This window comes from Lucilia sericata, unplaced genomic scaffold, assembly GCF_015586225.1.
Source record: "Lucilia sericata isolate MDLA Ls3-8-SP2 unplaced genomic scaffold, ASM1558622v1 Contig000271F_arrow, whole genome shotgun sequence".
In the NCBI taxonomy this organism is placed as follows: Eukaryota; Metazoa; Arthropoda; class Insecta; order Diptera; family Calliphoridae; genus Lucilia; species Lucilia sericata.
Window position 1 is genome coordinate 201,897 of NW_023994296.1, and position 24,327 is coordinate 226,223.

At 31.3% G+C, this 24,327-nt stretch overlaps 1 protein-coding gene across 2 annotated transcripts in view; it reads right to left on the minus strand.

The window, feature by feature from the left end:
• The window catches only part of LOC119603040 (myosin heavy chain, non-muscle), an 89,117-nt gene that overhangs the window by 61,243 nt on the left and 3,547 nt on the right, over positions 1 to 24,327 (minus strand). For both annotated transcript variants that reach the window (XM_037954900.1, XM_037954899.1), the window contains exon 3: positions 1,671 to 1,886. In XM_037954900.1, the coding sequence (XP_037810828.1) occupies positions 1,671 to 1,886 (216 nt within the window). The remainder of the gene's footprint in view (positions 1 to 1,670; positions 1,887 to 24,327) is intronic.

Genomic DNA, 24,327 nt, shown 5'->3' on the forward strand with positions numbered 1-24,327 from the left:
TTTTTAATGGATTGAACACAGCTCAGGACAAGGGTTTAGTGGACCTAAGAGAATACATGTGGTCTCCGGTAGGTTAGTGGTTAGTGTTCTAGTCGGGTAGACCGGAGGTGGTGGTTTCGATTCACACTGGTTAAGGAGCGCACAACAGGCCCAATAGAGGCCTAAGTGTATTTCTTCGGATTGATGTATATATGTATGTCTAACTAACTAACTAACTAACTAACTAACTAACTAACTAACTAACTAACTAACTAACTAACTAACTAACTAACTAACTAACTAACTAACTAACTAACTAACTAACTAACTAACTAACTAACTAACTAACTAACTAACTAACTAACTAACTAACTAACTAACTAACTAACTAACTAACTAACTAACTAACTAACTAACTAACTAACTAACTAACTAACTAACTAACTAACTAACTAACTAACTAACTAACTAACTAACTAACTAACTAACTAACTAACTAACTAACTAACTAACTAACTAACTAACTAACTAACTAAGAGAATACATCTAAAGGGCATCAGTTTAGGCTACTAACATGTCCATATGAAAGGTAACAGAGGACCTTACTGGTTTCGCAGATTTTGGATTCGCACTGTGCAACGTAGGTCTTTCGCATATCTCTCTTTCTCTGGAGAAAATTAGGCCAAATGTATACAGAATGAAGCATATACAATAAATATTGGATATTTCTCTCAAAACAGGTTTATTTTAAAACTCAAAAACAAGTTAAAATAATTTTCAAAGTTATGAATCCATAAAAAGAAAAAATGTGCAAGCATTTTAAAGCCAATACATTATATAACCAGACAAATGGTCGTAGAAGAGGGGGTTTGCAAAACGTAAACTACACATTACTATTAAATTTGTATATATGGGTGAGGTGGGGGCAGGTACATAATACATAATTAAATATTTACTTTAAAAGGTATTGAAAAGACTTTGCGTTCTGTTCTATTCGCATCATCTTTATATAATGCACATATGTACGAGACAAAGAAACAGAAATAAAAACACTTGAAACTCGATAAACGAGTAAAGGCAAAATGATTTGCAATTACTTAAAGGGGATTGAAATGAACGTGATAAAAACTATAGTTTGTTTATATAAGAAGGAGCAAATTCCCCATAATTCTAACAAATACTTCACCCGCCTACCAAGTCACTAGTGTATTCATATGCAAAAACCGTTTTTTTTTCATATTAAAACCTATATTTGTACATTTACTTTAAGCAGCAAACACATTTATAAAATGGACATCTGTTTGTTTAACATACAAAAAATACAAAAACAACGACAAAATAACCTAACAACTGACAAACTGAGTGAGTGAATAAACTGCACACAGAAAACTACATAATAGCAGGCAAATCGGCCAGCTATTTAGCTGACTTATATGCAAGATATCTGTATGAAGATTTCCAAATAAAAATAGTATCTATACAAATACAAAACGATATAACGTCATTCTGTGGTTTGGCAAATGAGAAAAGTTTGTTTATATTAAAAAAATTGTTAAATAAACAAAAAAAAAGCGAAATGAATTTGGAAAAAAACTTAAATACATTCATACATTTTTTTTGTAATCAGCAAAAAGACATAAAAAGTAAATGAAAATGAATAGATATATAGATTGATATAGATGTATACTTACATAAATCAAACCCGAATAATATCTGTCTTTGATATTGTGCAAGACGGATGCCTCATTGAGACATGTTAATTCGGCCATATCCTCGACTTTGTCGAATTTAGGCGGGTTCATTTTTTGTATATCATCACGTAGAACCATAACACGTTTACCGGTTTCGGTAAGTTCAACCTCAACTTCATCGCCGTGTTCACGTTTAATACTGGCAGCGACAAAGCCCTGAAATTAAAGAAAAATAATTTAAAATTAGTATATAGATCTTGAAAAATAGTAAATAATATAAAATTTAAAGTTTAAAATTTAAAAGTTTAATTCTTAATTAAAATCGAGAACTACTGGTCCCTGTGTTATACAAATTTTACTATATATTCTGAGGTTAAAGTGTGTTGTCTTTCTATAGTAAAGTAGATAGATTTTAGATTTTGATCACATATTAAAGACATTTATTTCTGTAATCCAATTGTGATCTTCATCATTCAAATATCAGTCTTGGGTCGAAATACCAGAAATTTTACAATCGATTTCGTCCTTTGGCATACAAAGTCATTTAGGTTAGGTTGATAGGAGGATGTAACTATATCATATCCGAAGACCTAGGCCACCATAGGGCCTTTTTAAATATTTCTGTATTCGGACTGTGATCTTCATCATTCAAATATCTGCCTCTGAACCGCTTGGGTCGAAATACCAGAAATTTTGCGATCGATTTCGTCCTAAAGCATACAAAGTTGGTTAGGTTAGGTTGGGTTGATAGAATGATATAACTATATCACATCAGATTAAATACACCTGGGCCACTATCGGTCCTGTTATGCAATAATTTTCATAAAAAATGTTTTGGATTTACTGAATGTATTATCGTTCGATGTTCAGAAACTCAGTTTGATTGACTTAAATTTTAAGAATTTTCCAATCAGTGTTCGTTAGGAATGCTACATCCGGAATAATATCATTCCCAAGATATTTGGATCTAATTTTAGCTAAAGATTGACAATGACAAAGAAAATACTCCAGAGTTTCACTGTCCACTCAATATGCTCCACATTTCATGAATCCGCACTCCGAATACGTAATATCATACTAACATCAGACTTCCTCGTTTTGAGATGGCTTCTCATTATGCTCTATTTGGGGTCACCAAATAGGATCTTTTTCCAAGAGGCGTTATGGGTTTTTCTTACACATATTTGTATTCTGTCCTCATTTCGTCAAATGATTTTGTGTTCGTCAGGTTAACTACCTCGAGCCCCCTTCTCCTTAAAGCTATTACATCCGGTCTTTCGTTGCCGACTACTCCCGAGAGGACTGATAAACCTTACCTCTTATAGAGCTTTCTTAGAATCCAATACGGTCTTGAATTTAGAACCTCAGGCCCACTTTGTTCCCCAATTTAGAGTCAAATTTGTTAGAAATACCAGAAATTTTCGATTTAGAAATGAAGCTGTCTTAACGTTATTAGCTTGTTGGCTCAGACCAGCGATATAATGAAATCCTAAAGGAAAAGCCTGCAGACGTTAGATCGAACATCCGTCCGTCGGTGGAAGACACCAATGTTCGATCTAACGTAGAACGGATGTTCTATTTCAACGACATTTTTAATTTTAGAGCACTTTGAAATTATCCCTTTAGACCGGGTCCAGCTAGTAGTGAAAATAATCATTTGCCTTTATCACCCTATTTGCATTTACTCTCTAACGTCAAAATACAAAATTCTAAATTCTTTATAATTTTTCAAAAACCTTTGTATAATAATTTTATTAAACAGCATCTCGTATTCAAACAGCATGCATGCTGTTGTATATATTTATAAGCATGCAGCTGTATGCTTAAGCATGTGTAAAATCTCCTAAACAATCTGTTTGCGAAATGCAAAATGCATCATTAACTTGTAATACTAATAACAACAATAACAACTGTATCTTTTCGCGCGCCTATTTTAAAACACAAAACACTTGAGAAATATTTATACATAGTTTTCTTTTTTTTAACACAAATTGTTATAATACAATTTAGTAAAAACGCAGCATTCTGTTTTGAAAAGTGTGGTGGTGGTGGATTGTATTTTGCTTATTTTGCCAGATTTATATTTTCATCTCATTTACTTAAACGTCAAGTTGAAGGAATTTTATTTTCGAGCCTTGAACTTGTTTTTTAGTGCTTTATTTTCTTTTCTTCTTCAGTTTTTTATTAAGAAACCACATCGTCAAGCGAAAAAATAAATACAAAGACTGCGTCTGAGTAGAAGAAAGATGATGACGACACACAACACACATTGCGAAGACTGCAGCAATGAATGATAAACATAACCCAAGATTTTAGTTTGTTTTTTTTTTTTTTTTTTTTTTTTTTTTTTTTTGTAAAGCTGAAAAAATGGAAATATATAGTGGCACCATTACACATGGTACCACATCAACAACAATGCATATACATACAACTAACTCATTTGGCACTATAAAAAAATCGAAAATAACAACAAAATAAGTGTGGAGTAGAGGATCGTCAAAGTACTAAATTGTGTCCATAATGTCTACACTATAGACTATAGTCTAGTCTAGTCTAGTCTATAGTCTAGTCGTCTAGTCTATAGTCTAGTCTATAGTCTAGTCTATAGTCTAGTCTATAGTCTAGTCTATAGTCTAGTCTATAGTCTAGTCTATAGTCTAGTCTATAGTCTAGTCTATAGTCCTAGTCAATAGTCTAGTCTATAGTCTAGTCTATAGTCTAGTCTATAGTCTAGTCTATAGTCCAGTCTATAGTTAGTCTATAGTCCTAGTCTATAGTCTAGTCTATAGTCTAGTCTATAGTCTAGTCTATAGTCTAGTCTATAGTCTAGTCTATAGTCTAGTCTATAGTCTAGTCTATAGTCTAGTCTATAGTCTAGTCTATAGTCTAGTCTATAGTCTAGTCTATAGTCTATCTATAGTCTAGTCTATAGTCTAGTCTATAGTCTAGTCTATAGTCTAGTCTATAGTCTAGTCTATAGTCTAGTCTATAGTCTAGTCTATAGTCTAGTCTATAGTCTAGTCTATAGTCTAGTCTATAGTCTAGTCTATAGTCTAGTCTATAGTCTAGTCTATAGTCTAGTCTATAGTCTAGTCTATAGTCTAGTCTATAGTCTAGTCTATAGTCTAGTCTATAGTCTAGTCTATAGTCTAGTCTATAGTCTAGTCTATAGTCTAGTCTATAGCCTAGTCTATAGTCTAGTCTATAGTCTAGTCTATAGTCTAGTCTATAGTCTAGTCTATAGTCTAGTCTATAGTCTAGTCTATAGTCTAGTCAATAGTCTAGTCTATAGTCTAGTCTATAGTCTAGTCTATAGTCTAGTCTATAGTCTAGTTTATAGTCTAGTCTATAGTCTAGTCTATAGTCTATTCTATAGTCTATTCTATAGTCTAGTCTATATTCTAGTCTATATTCTAGTCTATATTCTAGTCTATAGTCTAGTCTATAGTCTAGTCTATATTCTAGTCTATATTCTAGTCTATAGTCTAGTCTATAGTCTAGTCTATAGTCTAGTCTTTAGTCTAGTCTATAGTCTAGTCTATAGTCTAGTCTATAGTCTAGTCTATAGTCTAGTCTATAGTCTAGTCTATAGTCTAGTCTATAGTCTAGTTTATAGTCTAGTCTATAGTCTAGTCTATAGTCTAGTCTATAGTCTAGTCTATAGTCTAGTCTATAGTCTAGTCTATAGTCTAGTCTATAGTCTAGTCTATAGTCTAGTCTATAGTCTAGTCTATAGCCTAGTCTATAGTCTAGTCTATAGTCTAGTCTATAGTCTAGTCTATAGTCTAGTCTATAGTCTAGTCTATAGTCTAGTCTATAGTCTAGTCTATAGTCTAGTCTATAGTCTAGTCTATAGTCTAGTCTATAGTCTAGTCTATAGTCTAGTCTATAGTCTAGTCTATAGTCTAGTCTATATTCTAGTCTATATTCTAGTCTATAGTCTAGTCTATAGTCTAGTCTATAGTCTAGTCTATAGTCTAGTCTATAGTCTAGTCTATAGTCTAGTCTATAGTCTAGTCTATAGTCTAGTCTATAGTCTAGTCTATAGTCTAGTCTATAGTCTAGTCTATAGTCTAGTCTATAGTCTAGTGTATAGTCTAGTCTATAGTCTAGTCTATAGTCTAGTCTATAGTCTAGTCTATAGTCTAGTATATATTATAGTCTATAGTCTAGTCTATAGTCTAGTCTATAGTCTAGTCTATAGTCTAGTCTATAGTCTAGTCTATAGTCTAGTCTATAGTCTAGTCTATAGTCTAGTCTATAGTCTAGTCTATAGTCTAGTCTATAGTCTAGTCTATAGTCTAGTCTATAGTCTAGTCTATAGTCTAGTCTAGTCTATATTCTAGTCTATAGTCTAGTCTATAGTCTAGTCTATAGTCTAGTCTATAGTCTAGTCTATAGTCTAGTCTATAGTCTAGTCTATAGTCTAGTCTATAGTCTAGTCTATAGTCTATCTATAGTCTAGTCTATAGTCTAGTCTATAGTCTAGTCTATAGTCTAGTCTATAGTCTAGTCTATAGTCTAGTCTATATTCTAGTCTATAGTCTAGTCTATATTCTAGTATATAGTCTATAGTCTAGTCTATAGTCTAGTCTATAGTCTAGTCTATAGTCTAGTCTATAGTCTAGTCTATAGTCTAGTCTATAGTCTAGTCTATAGTCTAGTCTATAGTCTAGTCTATAGTCTAGTCTATAGTCTAGTCTATAGTCTAGTCTATAGTCTAGTCTATAGTCTAGTCTATAGTCTAGTCTATAGTCTAGTCTATAGTCTAGTCTATAGTCTAGTCTATAGTCTAGTCTATAGTCTAGTCTATAGTCTAGTCTATAGTCTAGTCTATAGTCTAGTCTATAGTCTAGTCTATAGTCTAGTCTATAGTCTAGTCTATAGTCTAGTCTATAGTCTAGTCTATAGTCTAGTCTATAGTCTAGTCTATAGTCTAGTCTATAGTCTAGTCTATAGTCTAGTCTATAGTCTAGTCTATAGTCTAGTCTATAGTCTAGTCTATAGTCTAGTCTATAGTCTAGTCTATAGTCTAGTCTATATTCTAGTCTATAGTCTAGTCTATATTCTAGTATATAGTCTAGTCTATAGTCTAGTCTATATTCTAGTCTATAGTCTAGTCTATAGTCTAGTCTATAGTCTAGTCTATAGTCTAGTCTATAGTCTAGTCTATAGTCTAGTCTGTAGTCTAGTCTATAGTCTAGTCTATAGTCTAGTCTGTAGTCTAGTCTATAGTCTAGTCTATAGTCTAGTCTATAGTCTAGTCTATAGTCTAGTCTATAGTCTAGTCTATAGTCTAGTCTATAGTCTAGTCTATAGTCTAGTCTATAGTCTAGTCTATAGTCTAGTCTATAGTATAGTCTATAGTCTAGTCTATAGTCTAGTCTATAGTCTAGTCTATAGTCTAGTCTATAGTCTAGTCTATAGTCTAGTCTATAGTCTAGTCTATAGTCTAGTCTATAGTCTAGTCTATAGTCTAGTCTATAGTCTAGTCTATGGTCTAGTCTATAGTCTAGTCTATAGTCTAGTCTATAGTCTAGTCTATAGTCTAGTCTATAGTCTAGTCTATAGTCTAGTCTATAGTCTAGTCTATAGTCTAGTATATAGTCTAGTCTAGTCTAGTCTATAGTATAGTCTATAGTATAGTTTATAGTCTAGTCTATAGCCTAAAGTCTAGCCTATAGTCTAGTCTATAGTCTAATCTATAGTCTAGTCTATAGCCTAGTCTATAGTCTAATCTATAGTATACAGTCTAGTCTACAGTTTAGTCTGCAGTGTAGTCGACAGTCTAGTCTACAGTATAGTCTATAGTCTATAGTATAGTCTAGTCTATAATTTAGTCTAAAATCTAGTCTATAGTCTAGTCTATAGCCTTTTCTACAGCCTATTCTATAGTCGAGTCTGTAGACTGTCTATCTAGTCTAAGTGAAAATTAGTTGAGTACTTTAAAACCTAAAAAAGTACTCTTTTACTTATAAGTGAGTACTATTCTGAAATTTCTTGTTTGTTATACCTATAATGAGGTTCCTTTATCAAATTATAATCCAGCCATTATTAAACTACTTAGATGTAACGAAGGCGGTATGTACATTTTACTTTATTCTATTCTATATATTGGTACTAATTTACCCCCTGTTAGGTAATTATTTTAGAAAATCAAACCAAATAAAATATGACAACCAGGCGTATTCTATGTCAAAATATGTATAAGTGTGCAAAACTCACAGTGTGTATTTTTGTTGTTATAAAATTTTCATTTGCCAAATGTAAATACTGATGAAATGCAGTTGTTTTCAATATTATTTTCATATTTCTAGAGTGTGGTAAAAAGAAAAGAAAATTCTGCATTTTTAATTTACATAAAATTTTTTCATTATAAAAACCAATAATAAAATTCTTAAATAAATTAAAAATTCTTTTCTTAAATTTTACAACATTGAAACTTCTATCATTACTTTACTATAATACTCAAGAAATTATTTGGTAAAATCTTTTGATTTCTAAAATATTTTCAAGTGTTTTTCAAATGCACATTGTTTCTTACTTTACATAAACATCTAATTATATTAAGCGCCACTGAAACTATTTAAATCACTTTGCTTTTAATAGTAATTGCTTAAGTAAGTGGTTTTATTTAAAACCACAAAAGAAAATTTATTTATATAATATGCATTTGCCGACATACTTTAAAAATAACTAAAACTGTTTAATAAGTAATAATTGGAAAAGACAACAAAAAAAAACAAGTAAATTGTAATTAATATTCCATCTTGTACTTTAAAATTATCAGTCCAAAACAACCAAAAAAAAAAGAAAACTAAAAATTTGTTTCAACAAAGTGCAGAACGCACCTGCTTATCTCTTTGTATTACTTGATTCCGGAGGAAATTAAAAAAATATAGAAACATAAACAATTAGGAAGTTATCGTAAGAAATCCATAAAGAGAACTAAATTTATAATAACCTTGAGAGAGAAGAGCAAATCAACTTACACTCTAGCACTAATTAACAAGATGTGCATTTCAAAACTAAAAGCCTTGCAAGTAGATTGGGGAGTAACTAGTGCTAGTTTTCTAGTATTATTTTTGATGTAAATTATTATATACATTTATTTTGTTCTTTAAATCTCATCTAGTAAAACCACTTTCATCTGTGGTTAACTTAAACTTAAGAATTTGAATAATGTTGCTGCTGTTTTCTTGTTATCTTCTATGGGTGCAGCCAGCAACTAGAACTACAACTTCTTCTACCAACTATTGTCGCTGACTAGGCCAACAATGTTATTTATAACAATCAACTAACCAGAAAAAAACAACTTGGTGAAAAAAAAAACTAGTAGCTATGGTCAATTTGGATATGTATAAGTAAAAGTGTTTGTTAGATCTAGTGCGAATAGAAATAACACTCTATAAAAGAATTTTTATATAGTATAGTTGGAGTAAAAAGTTGGTTCTTCGAACTTTCGTTTTTAACACGTTGGCGTAAATTACGGCTATAGACGTCGAATCTCAAAGACATAGTCTAGTCTATAGACTAGTCTATAGTTTAGTCTATAGTCTAGTCTATAGTCTAGTCTATAGTCTAGTCTATAGTCTAGTCTATAGTCTAGTCTATAGTCTAGTCTATAGTCTAGTCTATAGTCTAGTCTATAGTCTAGTCTATAGTCTAGTCTATAGTCTAGTCTATAGTCTAGTCTATAGTCTAGTCTATAGTCTAGTCTATAGTCTAGTCTTAGTCTAGTCTATAGTCTAGTCTATAGTCTAGTCTATAGTCTAGTCTATAGTCTAGTCTATAGTCTAGTCTATAGTCTAGTCTATAGTCTAGTCTATAGTCTAGTCTATAGTCTAGTCTATAGTCTAGTCTATAGTCTAGTCTATAGTCTAGTCTATAGTCTAGTCTATAGTCTAGTCTATAGTCTAGTCTATAGTTAGTCTATAGTCTAGTCTATAGTCTAGTCTATAGTCTAGTCTATAGTCTAGTCTATAGTCTAGTCTATAGTCTAGTCTATAGTCTAGTCTATAGTCTAGTCTATAGTCTAGTCTATTAGTCTAGTCTATAGTCTAGTCTATAGTCTAGTCTATAGTCTAGTCTAGTATAGTCTAGTCTATAGTCTAGTCTATAGTCTAGTCTAGTAGTCTAGTCCTATAGTCTAGTCTATAGTCCTAGTCTATAGTCTAGTCTATAGTCTAGTCTATAGTCTAGTCTATAGTCTAGTCTATAGTCTAGTCTATAGTCTAGTCTATAGTCATTTTCGCTTTGGAAGAATACTTTGATAACATTTAATACTCCTAGATCTTCCAAATTGTTTACCACTTGAACTTACATTCCTAAACATTACTTGGAGTATCATAGGTCGAAATTAAGCTCATCAAGACCATTCATTTAATCAGTATCAGAACTTTAGACCAAGTATGGAAGTACTCTCATCTGGACGCTATTGTTCTTTCAACGTACGTCTAAATCGCTATATACATGGGAAATATGAGCTATATTTCCTTATGTTACAAACTGAATGACAAAATCAATATACCCCTAATATTTCTTTTTAAATTACCGTCTCGGTTACAATAGTTTTATGCAATTTATTTTAAAAAAATCGTAACATAAAATCTTAAAAATGCCATCGAAGGATAGACAAATAATCGCTAGACTATTGATGTAATTCTGGCGACTCTGTGTATAAAAGAAATATAATAAAAAAAGGAGAAATAGATAAATATGTAAAATAACATACATTTGCCATACCTGTTTTACATGTATAACATTTGTCTAAAGTGTAAAAAAAATATATGTGAATATTTTATTAATAAACTGTCAGTAGCTGACATTATTATATTGTAGACAAAGTGCTGATATGTCATGTTGTCATTTATGATTTATAAAGAAATTTTTGTTATTTATCTTTACTTAAACCAAAGGAATCAATAAAAACTGGTCGGTCAGTGAACTGCTGCGGCAATAAACTTTAATTTTCTTTTCAATGAATTCTGCTTACCACTAGCATTACCTAATAATAGTTTTGTAATAACTGTATTATTTAGGAAATTAATTCAATTCTCATTTAATTAAAAGAGAATGGGAATATATGGGACATTTAGATGATTAAACTAGGCATTACATAACTACTTCCATGTAATCAAATGCTATTTGTAGTGAAGTTATGATTAAACCAGGCATTACATAACTACTTCCATGTAATCAAATGCTATTTAGTATACATTGAAGATTGTGCTCTTCTGTAAAGTAAGCGAATAATAAACTAGTTATAGGTTAGTTACTTAAACCAATAATTGTCTTTGTATATGTATGTCACTACAAAAAATTTTCAAAAACCTCAGCAAAATTGTTTAATTTTAAAAAAAGTTACAAAAATTAAACAAAAATTAAAAATTTGCAAACAGAAATAAAACAATTTTTTTAGAATTATAAACAGAGTAAATCGCAACACAACAACAAATAACAAAAATAAAAGAAAAATCAAAAACAATATAAAATGTCAGACGTAAAATACGAAAAAAAAATTGGAGCAAATGTGGGCGAGGTAAAGTTTCCCTAAAAGACAATATGAATTTTTTTGCAAATGTTTTGGTTTTTTAACCAAAACTGAATAAAACAAAATAATAAATAAACAATAACAACCACTACTACTGGTTCTACTAACAATATATATAGAGAGAGAAGTAACAACAAATAATGACCACGATGATAATGTGTTTGAATAATGACCAACAAAACTAATAACCAAGATAACCACTAACTAGTGGTAAAGCTTAATTGTGGTTAAAATTTCAAAGAAAAATCTAAAATAATATAAATCTAACAAAAACCATAATGGCTTTTTATCAGGCTTGGGGGGTAATGACTACATTTTTAATTACAATTATATTAGAAGTATTTGTAATTGAATCTTTACCAATTACAATTACATGTAATTGTAATGGTAATTGAAGTTTTGCCAATTACGATTACATGTAATAGTAATTGAAGAATTTCCAAGTACAATTACTTGTAATTGTAAATTTTGTTTCTTATAATTACATGTAATTTGTAATAAGTTATACCTTAATTACAATTACAAGTAATTTTAATTGGAAACTTCAATTACAATAACTAGTAATTGTAATTGACAAAACATTTAATTACAATTACAAGTAATTGTAATTGGTCATTGCTCAATTACACATTACAAGTAATTATAATTGGAAAAACTTCAATTACAGTTACAAGTAATTGGTCATTGCTCAATTACACATTACAAGTAATTATAATTGGAAAAACTTCAATTACAATTACAAGTAATTGGTTAAAATCTTATATGTAAAGTGTCATAAAAAGAAACCATTTAATTCTCATTCAGTAAAAATATTTTACACACAAGTTGGTTTGAGCTTAGATAGGTAGTGTAGTGAAGTTTACGTTTTAAATTTGGACCTGGAGCTGGTCCAAAGGTCCACAAAGTGAAAAATTAAAAAAAAAAACTTAATTTTTTATTTCGAAACAATTGAAATAGCTCCTTAGTCATTTTCGGCTCAAGGATGTTTGGGTTTAAGGATCCTTTGGGTAGCAGTAATCTTCATTGGTTTTACACCTAAAACCCCGACTTTTCTCTAACCAGCTAGAACCAATGAGATGACTAGTTCTATAACACCTTTTGTCTTTTCTCAAAAGTTATGCAATCGAACTAAAATCAATATATATGCAATCGAAAGACCTACAAAAATCCTCAAAACTCTTTAAAAACTTGGGTAGAAAGTAAAGTAAAATTAGTTAAAATAAATTTCATAATAAATAAATAAACAAACAAAAACCTCCAGAAAAAAATGCAATAAAAAATCGCTGCTAAAATGTTTATAAGTTATTTTTCGTGAAATTTTTTTCTTATTTCTGATGATTTGTTTTTGTTTATTGAATAATTTAGCAATAAATGAAAACTATTCATACCAACTTTTAGATATACAACAGACATGGAATATAAATATTTAGCATAATTAAGTGATCACATAAGTTTGCAAAGTACACACATAAACTTATAGAAACTCTTTAAAGCATTTTTTTTTAAATTTAAGTGCTTATTTTTATGATATTTATTTAGTAAAAGTTGTGTTTGCGCTATTAACAATTGAAGCATACTTGTATGTAGGTCTCTAAGAGTTGTTAGTGGGTTGGGGTTAAGTAGTTGAGTAGTGGTAACTCAATTGTCTTAAAAAATTTTTTTCTTAAAATAAAACGTGTGGTTTTTTGGAGATTTCTTTTTGTGAATTTTTTTGTTTTAATTTGTTTATTTGCTATAGGCTGTGTATTGTCTTTTAAACATTGACAAATAGCTGTCATATTTTGACATGTATTGAAAAAGAGTTTCTATTCCCAAGGTTTGGATTTTGTATTTAATCAAGAGTCAACTTATTCACACCAATTGTGAATAAATGATAAACAGTTTTATGTTCGCTATAACTATTGTGAATGTTTCGTGAACTTTGTTGCTGTGTACAGTGAATTGTTTACTGTATTCCAATGGAGATATTTAAGAGATAACATTTTCGAACATATTTTCCTTTTTTTAAGTCCAATTTAAGCGATCATATAGTAACTATCGTGAATATTCCACGAATTATTCAGCTTTGAATTGTTTACAAAACTTCACCACAAATTTGAAAAAAAAAAAAATTAGTGAACGAATGTTGTGAAAGAAAGCACAATTCACAATAGTAAATTTTGTTATAAGGAGAGAGAAATTTAAGAAAAAAATTTGACGAACATCTATTGCGAGAACTAATCAGCTGTGAATTGTTAACAAAACTTCAAAGTGAAAATTAAGGAATGAAATAATTTCTTTACATTAAAAAATGTTAAACGAATGATGGGATAAAGAAAATTAGGCGAACTTACTATCATAGATTATCGCGAATATTCCGCGAACTATTCAGCTGTGAATTGTTAAAGGAAGAAAGAAATAATTAGTTCACAATAAAAAAACATTGTTGAATGTATGATGTGAAGAGGGACAACATTTCAAGTGAGATTTTATTCGCAATTTTTTTCTGGAGAGTAAAAAGATCAGGGTAATATTTGTAAAAGGGCATTTGATGAGGGCTTAAGTATGTACCGTGCTCTTCCGAAGTAAAACAAATCGTTTTTATCTAATTTCTATAACCAAAAACTGTTTTTTTGTAAAAGAGGTTATATGGAGGGTAAGGGTAGAGTAATTATTTGTTTCGAAATTCTCACGGTACTCGTATCTTTAATTCAGTTATAAGGTTTAAAGTAATTTTCTGATGGAAACCGATGATAGACGGTTGGATCAGTTATCGACCGATCCTTATCATATTCAGTTAAAAATGTAAGTTTCTATAAAACTACCGTAATTTGTACGAACTTTTGAGCCATTATTGAGCGTTAAAGTCATTTTCTGAAATGGATCTTATTAGACCGATCTTTATAAACTTGTGTACATTAATTATGTTTCGTAAAGATATTTTCAAGTAACTAATGAGAGTTAAAGTAATTTTCTGAAGTGATCCTTAACTGGGGGGTAGGATCAGTTATCGATCCATCTTCATGAAAGTCGGTAGGAAGATTTCTGTTTCCATAAAACTTATTTATGTCGAATTTCATAGATCTACTGGTATTTTTATGTCAGTAATGAGCGTTAAAGTCATTTTATGAAGGGGACCTTATTTGGTAGGTAGGAATGATCCCGATAAAATTTGATAGAGAGTTTTTGGCTCGCATAAAACTTGTTATGCGAGTCGAATTTCACCGCTGTACTTGAATTTTTGAACCATTAATAAGCGTTAAAGTCATAGTAGGAAGATTTTGTATCGCATATAACTTATGTGTGTCGAATTTCGGCGCTATATTCGTATTTTTAAGCCTGTAATGAGGTTTTTAGTCATTTTCTGAATGGGACCTTATATGGAGGGTAGGGTCAATTATGGACCGATCCTCATAAAATTTGGTCGACAGATTTTGGCTTATATGAAACTTTTTTATGTAGAATTTCATCGCTATTCTCGTAGTTTTAAAACAGTAGTGCCAGTTAAAGCTGTTTTTCGGGGGTCTACTTGTATGGGGGCTATCCGAAAACGTAGACCGATATTGCCCTTTTTCAATAACAGATAAATCTTAACTGTAAGGAATATTTGTGGAAAATTTCAACCCTATATCTCTTTCCGTTTGGCCTCTATCGTGCTTTCAACAGACAGACAGACGGACAAACATGGCTTGATCGTCCCCCCATCTTTTTTGATGATGGATATAAAAAATGGTAAACAAATGCTGTGAAAAGGGAACACATTTTAGTGAGGTTTTATTCCCAATATCTTGATGATTATCTTGAGAGTAAAAAGATTAACAATTATTCATTTGTGTGCATCAAACTGTCAAAGTTTTAAGCTAATCCTTAATAAGTGTATATAATTTCATTTTTCTTAATTTCAATAACCATTGTATTATCATCTTTAGTTCAGAAACTTGAAACTATTTAGTCGTTTATGCATGTTTTTGGCAACATTGTTTTTTAATAATAATAACAATTCTAATACATTTTGCTGTTTGTTTTTCTCATTTTAACATGATTTTTTACAATTATAAGCAAGATTTTTTTCAACAGCAATGAAATGATAGCAAACAAAACGGTTTCAAAGAAACTAATTTTAAATGGATTTTTTCCATAATTTTATTTTTATATATATATGCCATTATAACACATTTTTCTTCTTTCCATCGTTTTTTTTTTTTTTTTTTTTCTATATTTTTTTGAAGGTTCACTGACTTTAGTGGTTTTCAATTACTACTTCCATTGTATCGTTCGTTCGTTTATTCGTTATATTGTCAGTATTGTTGTAGTTCGTTTGGGGTATAGTATAAGGCAGTATGTTGGGCTATGGTCTTGTTGTACTTCTGGTTGTATACATGTCGTATTACAAAGTCATACACATGATGATGAATTTTGCCACAAAGCCAACACTAGTAGTTGTAGGTGGTTCTGCATGAGTTCACATTTTTGTTAGAGTATTCAGTTTAGAGTGATATGAGGAAAAAAAAACAAATTTGTTTAACAAAAATATTTTTTATTTTGAAAAAAGTCCAATTTTAAGAACAAAATAAGTTTGCTCGTGTAAGAAAAAATAAAAGAAAATGCAACGAATTGTTAAGGAAAAAACAGTTGTTTTGTTTCTGGGTTAAGATGTGGGTTTAAGTCACTATAGAATAAAAAGAAAACACGCTTTAACAGTTAGGCTGTTCACAGTTAGTTATAATTTGAGATAATTTTTTAATATCAGTCCAATTTACTATCGGGGTCGTATCGTTGTATGGTTGTATATCATAATTGTGATTGATTTCGAAACCAAAAAATAATAATAGAAAATTACGACATTCAACGATACAACGTGGATTGTAATTTGGGCAATTTTGATTTTCAGATTCCCTAGTTTAGACTCTTGGAAGGATGGACGGACTGAGGGTACCAGATGCATTCAAAATAGTCCCAAAATTCATTCACAGAAAACGTATGTGACATAATAATAGAAAATTACGACATACAACGATACAACGTGGATTGTAATTTGGGCAATTTTGATTTTCAGATTCCCTAGTTTAGACTCTTGGAAGGATGGACGGACTGAGGGTACCAGGTGCATACAAAATAGTCCCAAAATTCATTCACAGAAAACGTATGTGACATTATCTTAGTTATGACAGCTTCTGCAGATGTCATTACTCAGAAGATCTTCTGGCATGAAGCCCAAAAGACCAGTAATCTTTACAAAAGTGATCAGTAACTGGGCTCTCGGCAGATATACCAAGTCATGCAATCACAGAAAGTTCATTTCCACCAAAAGTTGACAACAGCTCTATACACTTCCCACCTTTCATGATAATGGTTCCAATAAACCACACAAAACTGTGAGGACCCCTCTCTCTCTCTCGAAATTCCCCCATCAATAACAAGCCCATTACAAAAGACCAAAAGAGAAATTATTAAACATATTTGTTGTTAATAGAAAAATGCCGGTTAGTTGCAAACACGAAGAGTAGGACTCTAACACAAACAAAAAACCTGATAGAAATAGGAAAATATAAAATAAAAACAAAACCTGGTTCGGAATGAAAAAATGTAAATAAAAATGAAAATGAAAAAGATGAGCTAATCGGATTTACTTGTTATTTGTTGTCTTGATGTATTGCCGCTAATGTGGGCAATCAGATATAAATACATACTACGTGTACGACTTAAGTATATATAGTTATAAAAAAAATGTAGAGACACCTAAGTATGTCTCACAAGCATTTAAGAAAAAACACACACACACAGGCTGTTAGTAATAGAAAAATAAATTGACTGACAGACAGACACCCAGATGTATGGACAAATGAACTTATTTGAAAAAGAAGAAAAAATAATAACAACGATAAAAACAACAACAAACACTCCCAACAAGTTAAATAATATATCTTAAACATACATGTGTTGGTTTTTAAATAAAACCACAAATGATCGATCAGTTTTGTTTGTAACCTAAGTTTTCTTATGAATATTATGAAATGTATAGAAACGTTTACATTGTAAGTTTTTTCATAATTAACTATGTAGTTCCATAAAACAAAAGTCTAATGTAGAAATTCTAAAACAAACAGCAAAAACGCTTAAGTAATTCACATGACATCATTACATTTTCACCAGCGAAGTCATTAGTAAAACTGTTCATCACCTGGACGAAGGAGGTAAATCTAAACTTAGTTTTCGTAGTCAATGGAGCCCAAATTTGGATTGTGAACCACAGTCTGTTTAGCACCTCAGCTTATGCCACTGCAATTACGCACAGATCCCCAAGTAGAAACAAGGTCTTAAAGTGCTGGCTGCTAGCTCTTGGAGTATGGATAAAGAAATCTTGTTGGTCATATACAAAACAAATGTCAGACCAGTGTGGCCTTCCTTGTTAAGTGATATCCTGTGGATAAATATTGAAAACTGCCAAAATGCTGCCCTATACATCATCACCTGCATTTCCAGCATTGCCAGTCCCCAGGGCATGTTTCATTGATGAAGACCTAATCTTGGTGTATTGCAATCCCGAGGTATAGAGATGCTACCAGTACCTCTAGTCTGCCGGGACTATAAACTGGTGATGATCAAATGTATCCTCGGTCTTTTCTTGGAATGGTTTGACATGGGGTCGAAAAAGAGAACCATATAATCTGGTTACTAGGAGTGGCCATTTGACTGCAAGATTTTGTCCTGGCTGGTCAGTTGGTTGAGGTTCCTTCGGGATCCACGTAGTGGCTGTGGTTTAAACTCAAAATCTTGTATACGATACAAGATGAATGTAGCGGTATACGGATCCTAACCCCCATATACCTAGAGTGAACGTGTCGGATGTTGTTCTCTACGATTGTGTCGTAGGAATTAGAATTAATGAGTTCTCTGTGAGTGAGAACAAAGTCCTGGCTGATCAGTTGGTTGAGGTTCCTTCGGGATCCACGTAGTGGCTGTGGTTTAAACTCAAAATCTTGTATATGATACAAGGTAAATGTAGGTGTATACGGATCCTAACCCCCCTATACCTAGAGTGAACGTGTCGTATGTTGTTCTCTACGATTGTGTCGTAGGAATTAGAATTAATGAGTTCTCTGTGAGTAAGAACAAAGTCCTCGGATTATTTGATGGATTCTTGTTTCGGTCTACCGAATACCGTCTCTAGGAGCTATTGCCGACTCAACATAGGCCATCCCATCTGCGTGGTTGTAAACGGAAGTGATGTTCTTGCATCTCGGAAATTAAGCAACGGGGCAGCAATGGTCAGAGATTGGATAGCTCACGTACTTAAGTAGTACTTAGAAGTGCAGAAAACCTGATGATAAAGACAGGTGTAGCTCTCTCAGGATGAAGCAACAGCTTCAACACCTAAAGGTGATTACGAAATTATGTCAAAGATCGCTGATATCGTATCTTGTACATAGCAGCTTTCAACGAGAATTATAGAAGCGCCATAAAAACCGCAGTTACTGCTTATCGCATGAATGTCGTACTTAGAGGCCGCTCACTGCGTATATAAGAAGTGCAGAATGCCTGACGCTTAAGACAACAGTAGCTCTGATATAACTCAGGATGAGACAACAGTTTCAACATGTAGAACTCTACTAAGGCTGAACCTTCCCCATATGATCAGGGTCCCCAAGATACCCAACATATTTAACCGTGAGGCTCATTCTTTTTTACGTAGTTGAATGAATTTTTGAACTAATGTAAAAGAAATAGTACAATTTCTAAGTTTGGATTTCAATACAGAATCTCCGGATTAAAAATTGTACAACAAAACATGATTACGTTTGAAGACTTTGTGTAAAGAAGTTTGTACCTTAAGTTTTAAGCAGCAGCAATTATTAAGCAACATATTAATCCAACTGGTCTAAGAATTACTAACATTAAACATACAAAATAACTAACAGATAAAGTTCTATATTTTACAAAATGATCGATAAGTAATGTTGCGTGAAAAAGTAATATTAACCTATTAATATAGTTTTTTCTCGAAAAAATTCTTTGCGCCACTCCTTTTCCAAACAGACAAAATACATTTGCTCTTAAAGATAATAAAAGTGTACGTTCGTTCCACTGTCTCTATTATTACTTCATATTTATGTTGTCTGCTTTAATTTTAAGGAAAACGTAGTGTTGTATACATATAATGTGTAACTCCCCTAGGAGTCTGTGTATGACTCATGTTGCAGCAATAGTTTACAATAGAAACTGGATTTTAAGCATGAGTAAGGAATTTTTGCTGCATTTGACGAGGTGAAAATTGTTATAATGTTAACAATTTAAAGAATTTCGGAGAAAATGCTAAAACATTAATATTAAAGCTATTGCTACAGCAGCCTATGTATTATTTTAGAAATTATTTCTCAGAAATGTCAAACTACTGGATAAATTGGGATGTTTATATACTTTATACATTCCAGGTAATCTAGAATGGTGTCAATTGTAACTTTAACGGCTCTAAAATCTCATTTTAGTGCTGAACTTTGGTGTGTTAACTGATGAAATGCCATCTGGAATCGTCTGACCTAGAACACATATAAACATATGTTGTCACAATTTCCTCCTTATAATTTCTCAGGGGATGTCAAGAATTACATTATTCCGAGATTTTAGTTTCTACTTAATGTAGATAAAGAAGATTGTCAAAGACTATAACGATTTCAGTTTAGAATCGCAGGAAATGATTGGGAATCATTATCAATTTCAGAAGTAACACGGTCAAATGATTGGCGGTCTGATCAGAGAACCTAACCTATCTGGTACCTTGAATCGGGGACCCACTGTTAGAGTTTCAAACTTTATCTTGTGCCAGTTATTGGAGAGATCACTTCGGATGGACGAGGTTCGGTGATTATGGTAAAACAGAATGTGCCAACATGAGTTGGCCATATCTGTATACTGGTATGAATGTGTCGGATGTGTCCTCTTAAATGTCTCATTTAAGAGGAAACAGGTCTCGCAGGTCATACCAGACCTGGGAGTTATTTTTCTTTGATTTATTTGATGGATACGTGCTTATATCTACCTATTACTTCTCCAGATGCTGTTGCCGATCATTCATTCGATCTGCGTGATTGTAAACTGTAGTAATGCTTCTAAAGAAGCTCGGAAAATACTCAATGGGGCAGCGATGATCAGAGTACCCGAGTGTTTGTACATATTCCAGTGCCAGTGGAATGATTAAAAATTCCACCTGTGTGTTCATTAGGCTTGAAAAAACCACTGAGGAATAAGGTTGAAGTAAAGTAAAGGTATTCAAGTAAAGCACTTCGGGTTCATGTCTGTCATAGAGGTAGTTGTCAATCAAACATTCGACCTTAGATAAAGAAGAGCTCATGATGTCATTAATCAGCTGGAGTCATCAAAATATTGAGTAAATAGAGAACAATGCTATAATTGTGATCTAATAAGATCGTTAAAAAAGGTTAATAACTGGCCTGATGTTATCTGTTGATGAACTGTCTAGATGTTCTTGCTAACCGAGTCACATTATTTTATTATTATTTTATTGCAATCAACAAAGACTTAAAAAAATACCTTTTAGCTGCGTTCTTTAAAACACAATATAATTTAGGTCAAATCAAAAGTTTTCATTAAAAAACATTGAACCAACTTAATAACGAATGAAGGTTCAACAAAACACCAATAAATTATGAAATACGTGATGGATTTTTAACATTTTTTTTTAAAGAATCAAAAGAAACACAAAAAATATTAAGAAATATTTCTTTCTTACAAATAATAATAATATTTATACATATTTTTCAATTCTCTTTTTTAGTAATATACTTTTGAGAATATTCTAAACAAAGCACAATTATTTACATATGTGCGTTAAGAATTAAGAAAAAATACACAAAACAAAAGTTGTATAAAGAATTAAAAAAAATCGTTATATTTTTATGGCTTTTAATTTAAATTAATATTTCAATTGATAGAAATAATATATAAAAGCAAAAAATTCAAAAAAAAAGAAGGAAAGACTACTGACAGTCATTATTCCGCATACATAATGGAGCCAGAGCGAGAGCGTTATTTACAAAAATATTACAATTCTGAAGGCGTGCATTTGATTTGTCAAACAATAAATTTATCTATACATTTATTTATGTAGTTATTTATTGTTTTATTTTGTATTAATTGAAAAAAAAAATCATATTAAACGAGGTGTTAAAGGAAATATTTTATAAATGTAAATATATTTTAATAAAAAAAAAAAATAAATATTTAAAATATTAATTTATATTTAATAATATTAATAAAACTAGTTATTTTTGTTAAAATAAATTTCAAAATCTTAAGAAAAGATCTTTAGGCTTTTGTTATAATAAAAAAAGAAGTTCATTAACCCTTAAACAAATCGCTACAAAAAATTATTAAAAAAGATTCTTTTCTTAAAGATTACAGCAACAATAAAAAACAACAATTATTGAATATTGTCGAATAAACACGACAAGACACTGTGTTGAAGACAGACACCATTAAAAGAAATGAAAAAAGCGAATAAGAAAATCAGAATAGCAAAAAACTGTTTGTTTTTTTCTATTTCTTTTTTTCAAAATAATAAAACATGTGTAAATGAGAGTATGGACGTTTGAAAAGAACCAGCTTTGTAAATTAAGAATTACAAAATTTGTACTCAAGATTGAAAAAATTTTACAATTTAAGATATAAACAATTAGACTATAGACTAGACTATAGACTAGACCAAAGACTAGACCAAAGACTAGACCAAAGACTACACCAAAGATTAGACCAAAGACTAGACCAAAGACCAGACTATAGACTAGACTATAGACTAGACTATAGACTAGACTATAGACTAGACTATAGACTAGACTATAGACTAGACTATAGACTAGACTATAGACTAGACTATAGACTAGACTATAGACTAGACTATAGACTAGACTATAGACTAGACTAGACTATAGACTAGACTATAGACTAGACTATAGACTAGACTATAGACTAGACTATAGACTAGACTATAGACTAGACTATAGACTAGACTATAGACTAGACTATAGACTAGACTATAGACTAGACTATAGACTAGACTATAGACTAGACTATAGACTAGACTATAGACTAGACTATAGACTAGACTATAGACTAGACTATAGACTAGACTATAGACTAGACTATAGACTAGACTATAGACTAGACTATAGACTAGACTATAGACTAGACTATAGACTAGACTATAGACTAGACTATAGACTAGACTATAGACTAGACTATAGACTAGACTATAGACTAGACTATAGACTAGACTATAGACTAGACTATAGACTAGACTATAGACTAGACTATAGACTAGACTATAGACTAGACTATAGACTAGACTATAGACTAGACTATAGACTAGACTATAGACTAGACTATAGACTAGACTATAGACTAGACTATAGACTAGACTATAGACTAGACTATAGACTAGACTATAGACTAGACTATAGACTAGACTATAGACTAGACTATAGACTAGACTATAGACTAGACTATAGACTAGACTATAGACTAGACTATAGACTAGACTATAGACTATAGACTAGACTATAGACTAGACTGTAGACTAGACTATAGACTAGACTGTAGACTAGACTGTAGACTAGACTATAGACTATAGACTACACTAAAGGCTAAACTATAGACTAGACTATAGGCTAGACTACAGACTAGACTACAGACTAGACTTTAGACTAATCTACTAGTCAATCAAAAGTTTATAAGTTTGAAAAAGTACAGAAAATATCCTGCGGGTACCTCACTATTTTCCGATATTTACTGAAAAAGTACTGAACTTTCCATCCCTACCAAATACTGTTTTTAGTGCCTTTTGTTCCAAATAATTTCATTACTATTGCCTTAGAATATATTTCTAAATGTATACATAAATACGCAAAGAATAACAAAAGAAAGAAAGAAAAAAAAACTGCAAAAAATCAATCTGTTGCTAAAATGTATGTAAATTATTGTTCACTTTCTTGTTTTCTTTTTTCACGCATTCTTTAATGATTAAGAGGCTTTGAGCAACAAATTAAAATATCAAAACAATAGAGAAAATATTGTATAGAAAACTGAACAAATAAAAGATAAACAAACAAACAACAACTAAACAACAGATACCGATAATGATTATTATAATATATTGTTATAAACTATTCTTTAGGTTTTTCAATATATTTTTGAAAATATTCTCTATAGATATTTGCCAGTTTGTATATTGAGTATTTGCGTGATTGCAAGTGTTGGTGTTTATTTATAATAATTAAAATAAATTGTTAAAATAACTATAAAAAAAGTATATAATTGTCTTTATATAGAGCGTAGACTGAAGTACATTTGCATTAGTTTAGTATTTTATTTGTTAGACAATTTTTTTTTACTTTTGTTATAAATATTAGCACAGTTGCAGGGAAATTTTTTGTTTCTACTTTGAAAAAATTGTTTAAATTTTAATAAATAATGTGTTTAAAATAAAATTTTGTATAATTAGTTATTAATAGATTAACAGTTATTGTCATAAATTTGTAGTTTTAATTAAATAAAGTTAAAATTACAACAATAATTTTTTATTTTATTATTTTGGTGTTTTAGAAAATATTTTCGAAAGCATCACACAAAGAATCCAAAAAAGTCTTTTAGGCTGATGGCACCCCCTCCCTGGGACGACGCAAAGCTGGGACTGGCAAAGAAGAAGGGTCTTTCAGTGCTCTTAAAGTCTACTGTCTACTAAAAAGGATTGGGCAGTAAACTGACTAATGAGCCCATCTTGGAAGCCAAACCGCTGAGCTGGCTGTGAAAAAATAAGAAGTCTTTCGACGAAAGAAGAGCCTGAGGGAACTCTACTTGTAAAATGTATTTAGCAGAACTCCATCGCTTGTCTTGCAAAGAACAAAAGTAGGGCTTATTTCGCCTCTAAAGCTGTCAATTTAAAAATTGGGAAGGTGCCGATTGAAAGGGCTGTTCAAAACACTAAAATATCTAAGACGGTGCATCATAAGCAGTAACTCCCGCGAAGAAAGTGCAGCTGCCGATTAGAAGGACTAGCACCTTCTAAAAGGAGGAAATCAATCTCTCGCCAGTAGACAGAGCAGCGGTCCTGTA